This window comes from Buteo buteo, chromosome 11 (genome assembly GCF_964188355.1).
Source record: "Buteo buteo chromosome 11, bButBut1.hap1.1, whole genome shotgun sequence".
In the NCBI taxonomy this organism is placed as follows: Eukaryota; Metazoa; Chordata; class Aves; order Accipitriformes; family Accipitridae; genus Buteo; species Buteo buteo.
The window spans coordinates 33339899-33345898 of NC_134181.1; the positions used below are offsets into that span (position 1 = coordinate 33339899).

The window sequence follows — 6000 nt, forward strand, 5'->3', positions numbered from 1 at the left end:
GTAATTGAAGGAATATTCATCCTTTTTACTCAGTGCACTCATTTTCTAGCTTTATCTCCCAGATAACTGTATTTCAGGGTCTCTGCAAAATCTTACACAGAATTTCTTTTAGGTACTATATAGAGAAGCTGGCATTTCCTTTAAAAATGATTGGTCAATTTACCAGGAGAAGAATCTATTATGGATGTTGCTGTTGAAAAATGCCTGTGTTTGAAGTGAAGTACTACCCATAAAAAGGGCACATGTAAATCAGTTCTGGATGTATATAAGATGATCATCTCCCCTGTTTTTTTCTGGGTTGTGGCTAACTACTGAGGTTCTGTTTTTCTGTCACATGTATAGTAATTATACCCATTTCTGTATGTGAACAAAAGGCTTATTAGAAATACGGATGTCCCCCAAGTAGTAAGTTAGCATGCCTATTACCTCCTTCATTTTGGCTGCTGAAGTGCATACCCTTAGGTTTGATAATTGGAAAGTAATTTGTGAATTTTGCCCCTTTCACCAAAAGTGAAGCTTACTTCACATCTACAAAAAATATGAGAGTGCACAAATATTTGTGCAAATATCACTTGCACAAATACAGCATAACAGCTGATAAAGAGAAATGTTACCACACCATAAGTAGTTTGTGTATCATAGGCTTCTAGAAAAGAAAAATTAAGTGCTCCATTTTCTGAAAGAGCCCTGCGTTCTGAATGTCTGCATTCTGCAAGTGGGAGCCCATGCTTCAGGCCTACCACAAAACTACAACTGAAATGGAAGTCAGCTGTAGTTAAGGGAGACACCTGGAAAATGAAGTTATTGCTATCTAAAGCTGAGCATCCAAAACTGAAAACAAGCTAAGCCAGCTGCTTGAAGGGTATGAGAAAAAACCCAGATAAGTCACAGTGAATCTTTCCATTGGCTTCCAGTCAGATTGCAAGTGACTTGTAGGTGGTCACATTTGATTAGTAGAAGAAGTAAGGATAAAGCTGAGAAGTCCTTATTCTCTGTCTCCTGGTATTTTTCCATTTGCTTTTTCTCTGTCCTGCAGTTTCTCAACTTTTATGCTTTGGACTCAGTTTGGCATTTTCCTGAAATTATCCCCAGCATCAAGTATTGTAACTGTGAATAAGGATCTTATTTCTTCTATCATTTACATGTTTCCAAGTTTTTGTCCTCTATATCCACATTTTAAAAGAATGCTAATAGGACTACCTGTCAAGAAATGTTACATTGCTGCTTCTGTTCTTAGGTAATTTACATAAATTATTTTTAAACATTACTTTAAATAAAATCCTCCACAGGAGCATAAAATTAAAGTTGGAATGTAGTTCAGTGTGAACAGTATTTATTACTGTGATTATACAGGCAATTGGATGAAGGCAGCATAACTCATGTAAGACTTTCCCACCTTCCCTGTTCTGTACTCTTGGCAGATATGGAGGGAGGAAAAGAACGTGTCTCTAAAGTTGGAGTCATTGGCTGTGTATCTGCAGTGTCCGATAGATGCAGCCTCAGGGTACTGGCTAGACCAGCCTCACCTAGCTTCTTTAGGGACAGGCTCACAAGCAGTCCGAAAACACCCTCTTCAGACCGCCTGGGTTCCAAGTAAGGGACTCAATACGCTACTTCAGTTAGCACGTACCTGAATGCAAGGTAGTTGTGGGCAGAGAGCAGGCTGGGTATGAAGCACATGGCCCTCGTGGCTCTTCCAGAGGCCGCACGTTCAGTGCTGTGTGGACAGAGCAAAGATTACAAGCAGTACTGATGTTATGTAAAATAAGAGGTTACTGTTAATATGCATGTATGAAAATCATCCTATTCTATTACCTAGTTACAGACCTTTCCAACAGAACTGATGTGCATCTCTGACTCTTTAAATTTCATGGCAGTGATGCATATATTGATAGTTTGTCTCATCAGTGAGAGTCAAAGCAGTGATTATAACATGTTCAATGTGATTTCACATATCAGTGTTTCCCAGGGGTCACGTTATAGTTATGTATTATGCATAGGCATCCCTTGCATTACAACAGCAACATGATTCTGTGGTAATCAAAGATTTTATACCTGCGTATGTATTTCGATACACTGTGTACTTAGGTTTTCAAGTATAGTTTGCTAGTTAACCTAGTGTTGATATGAACTCTGGTCTTATTTGTGATTTTCCTTTCATAGCTGACAGATTGTGTAAATAATAGATCTGCTTCTCCCATCCTTTTTGTTCCCCATGTCCCAATGCACTGATCTTCACTACCAATTGTGTAGTAATGCGTTATCTTAATTTTCCAGTGACACAATAGCTATCTACTTTTCTGAGCTGAACCAAGACACTATTTTGCGTAGATCTGAGCACATTTGTAATCAAGCTGAAGTATTGGAAGTTGTCTCTTGATAGAAAATTAGACCAGCTGCTCAGAAGAGATTAGTTCAGACATCAAATCTCCTTTCACACGTTTGAAGTTCACAATTTCTCTTCCCTAAAACTAAATTAGAGTGGCAGAGGAGCAGGCAAAGGAATAGTTGTAATCTGTGAGGTCTAGTATTTTGCCCAGTAAAGTTAAAGGAAATTCATAAGTGGCTTTTTTGCAGAGTTTCTTGAGCTAACACTGCTGTATCTGTAACTGCCCAGATACATCTACTCGGAAGAGCTTGTTGCTGCATGCCTGCTCTTATCTTTGTTCTGTGACTATATTTATGTAGTGAGTTTTTTAATCTTACGATAAAATTAACTAAAGATGTCACAGTAGCAATGAGATATAAGTTTAGCTGAGCTGAGATCAAACATCTAATGCCAGTTGTCCTCCATGCAGGAGAGCAGGTGAATTATTTAATTTATAACCAGCCTGGTTTTCTAACACTCGGGTAGGCAAACAATTTTTGTGTCATTAAATTTGTTGCTCATATTTGTCTTAACGCTGTTTGGATTGTCTTTGATTTTAAATGTCTTAGTTCGTGGGCTGTGTAAAATAATATATAAAATAATTATTTATTGATCATTGTTTATAAAAAAACTATGGTACTTGACCTTGAAAAATGACTTTGAATAGCTTCATATATAGGCTCACAGTTGAAGTGCTTTACCAAAATCAAGATATGGGTACAAGCTATTTCAGTATCATTAGAACTTCAAGGAACTTTTAATTTATTATTTTCTTTATCTTTTTTAGGAGTTTGTTGCGCTGTCCAAGAGTTTGATGAATGACCCCATTATGGAAAGAGAAATTGTAACAAGGGCCAAAGACTACGTGAAGAAACATCATTCATGGGAAAGTGAAAGAAAAGCCTATCAGGCTCTTGTCCTAAGACTCCAGTGAATTGCAAGACTACAGCTGATACCCGGCAGTCTATGTAGAGCACTTTAATGATGGATATGTAATTAGCTTTGGGTTCCTCTTGGTTTCTTTTTAGAAGAGATAGTAGGACATGCATTATTATTCTATTCAAACATATCAACATCACAGGAGTTGCCTGCTACTTCAAACTATCACATTTATCTAATTCAGCACACTGTCTCTAGTGTACCAATTCATCAGAGGCTGGTATCATTTTGTAAGATCACGTAGGAGAAATATACTCCTTGAGCAGACACAAAATTTTTGTTGTTGTAAGGCCTCAAAGGGAGGGTGATTTCTTGTACACAGTGAAGCACTCCACCACATAGAGCTCACATCAAATGTTCTGATCATGTTGCATCCTAATGAAACTGCAGTAGCAGTTTTCTTTCCAGTTATACCAGTCTGAATGTATTTGGGTACACGTGACATACACATATACGTCCATAAAGCCAAGATTAGTTACATAAACAGTGTATAAAATCATTAAGATTAAAGCTTTCTTAAGACTGAAAGATCAACATATCTGTTGACTGCATAATGATCAGGGGGCCAAAAAGCAGGCAGAGTGTTGATGCTTGGGAAAGGTGAGGAGTATAGGGCATGTCTTGTACTGCCCTCTAAGTACCTGAATTGTTTTCAGATAAGCTGATATGACCAAACAGTCCCATGCCTGCATTTTCTCTTGGGTCCTGGGACTAGAGCAGGAAGGTTGGCACAGCACCCAACAGCCGTACATGGCTTCAGATTCCAGAGCTGCTCAGTGCTGCCCGCAGCAGCAAGACGTGCTTGCAGACAGAGATGCTTTGTTACACAAACTACCTCTTAGTTTGCTGGTTTCTTTGGTACCTCTGTGATTTACTTATTTACCAAAAGATTTATGAGAGCTGTAAAAAGGGATGAAGCGGGGGGGTGGGGGGGAGATATTTTCAATTTACTATGTATTTTGGTACTGTTCATTCTCGTTTGTGGCTTTCAGGATATATTGTAGTATATGGCAGCAGGCTATCTTAAAGTGAGACTTATCTGTGCTTGAAGTCCGTACTAATCATTCCTGCCAGCCCAGGGATTATGGACCTATCTTTGAATCCATAATAAGTCATCAAAGGACTTCTTATATTTATAGAAAAAAAAGAGGGTTATATTTTTAACTACCAACTCTATGTGCTTTGTATAGGCTGCTTTGTATAGGCTGCCCCCAGTGAGAACCAGTGAGATGTTTTCTGTTGTTGTGTCAGACTTTTCTTTGTAATAATGATGTTCACTGTGTATTTTAAGCATTCCTCTTTATTTTTGACGTTTTGCAACTGTTGGGACAGTAAACAAGGAAGTAATTTGAATGTCGTATATTGACCTCTCCAAAATTTTCCCCCCTTTTATCCTAATGGGCTTCTGCTCAGCATTGCCTTCGATAACACAATCCTCAAGGGCAAAACTGGCCTGATTTGAAATCCAAGAATTGCTACACACCCTTCTGAGCACATTTTTCCTAAATAATGCTGTTGTGTCCTTTGACGTGCTGGGATGTAAGTACATCGTGCTAGTTCTCAGTTTAAAAGCCACCAGCCAACATCTACCACTGAGCGGTTTCTAAATCTGCAGCTGAACCAGCCTGCTGGGTTTTCCCTGCTGTCTCAGGAGGAGCCATATTTCTTTGGACATCTCCGTTACCTGTGAGTAGTGAGGCCTCTTGTGGGTTTGCAGTGTCTCTTTTGGCCACAGCAAACTATATACTAAAGGAGGAACCCTTACAACGTGGATTTTCAGCATGACGTATGTGGTATGGGACCTTTAGAGGCAATAGAATAAAAAAGACCATTCATAGCTAACTGAGCGGACTGCAGGGAGTCCTGTTCCTCTTGGAACATCTTCTCCCAGCTCTCCTCTGCCAGTGTATCTCTGATAACGTGCTCGTTTGCCTTTGATCCTTAGCCATTCCCCCACCGCCCCTTCCTATAGTATTGGTTGTCTTCTGAGAAATACAGATTATTAAAAACAAATAAACAAATAAATATTGTGGGATAGAAATCTAAGCATTGAGCTAATAGTAAATTATTAGTAATAGTAATGATTAGAAAGCTTTTTCTAAAGCACGATATATTTATTACCAAGCTTCAAGCAACTAAATACATTCATCTGGAATTTGCGCTATTTCCAGCAAAACAAAACATGTTCAAGTGAGAAATTCTGCTACACCCTCAGAATGTAATTAACATATGATTTTTCAGGCTGTATTTAATCTATAAATATGAAATCTGCATCTGGGAAACAGCATGCTCATTTGCATGTGATAACCATACCAGAAGCACAAACAACCCTTCTGCAATATATGCATTAAGAAAAAAAAAAGAAAACAACCAAAATATTGGTGAGATCAGCCCTCAGGACTGTTTTACAGTCATCAAACAAGGCAGCGTTCATCAATCAAGGGCATTCAGCTTTGATATCATTTATCACATGGGCTTGTGTTCTGCAACATGAAGCCTGTCTATTAAGGCTAAAAGGTTGAGGCAACAACTGCTAGGGAATTTCATCATAATAAATTGCTATTGAATTTATGTTTTAAATTTCATCCAGTCTTATGTTCCAGGTCCATAAATATTCAATGAATCTTGTAAGTCCTTGTAAAGAAAATATTAGACCCATGCAAGCAATTTTAGGTATAATTATCTTTCAAGCA

General features: G+C 38.3%; 1 protein-coding gene across 1 annotated transcript in view; it reads left to right on the plus strand.

Annotated features, from left to right (window-relative positions):
* GLT1D1 (glycosyltransferase 1 domain containing 1) overlaps positions 1–4660 on the plus strand; it is a 56962-nt gene extending 52302 nt beyond the window's left edge. Inside the window, exon 12 of the mRNA XM_075041449.1 lies at positions 3156–4660. Within this exon, the coding sequence (XP_074897550.1) occupies positions 3156–3302 (147 nt within the window). The 3' untranslated portion in view covers positions 3303–4660. The remainder of the gene's footprint in view (positions 1–3155) is intronic.
* The last annotated feature ends 1340 nt before the right edge of the window (positions 4661–6000 follow it).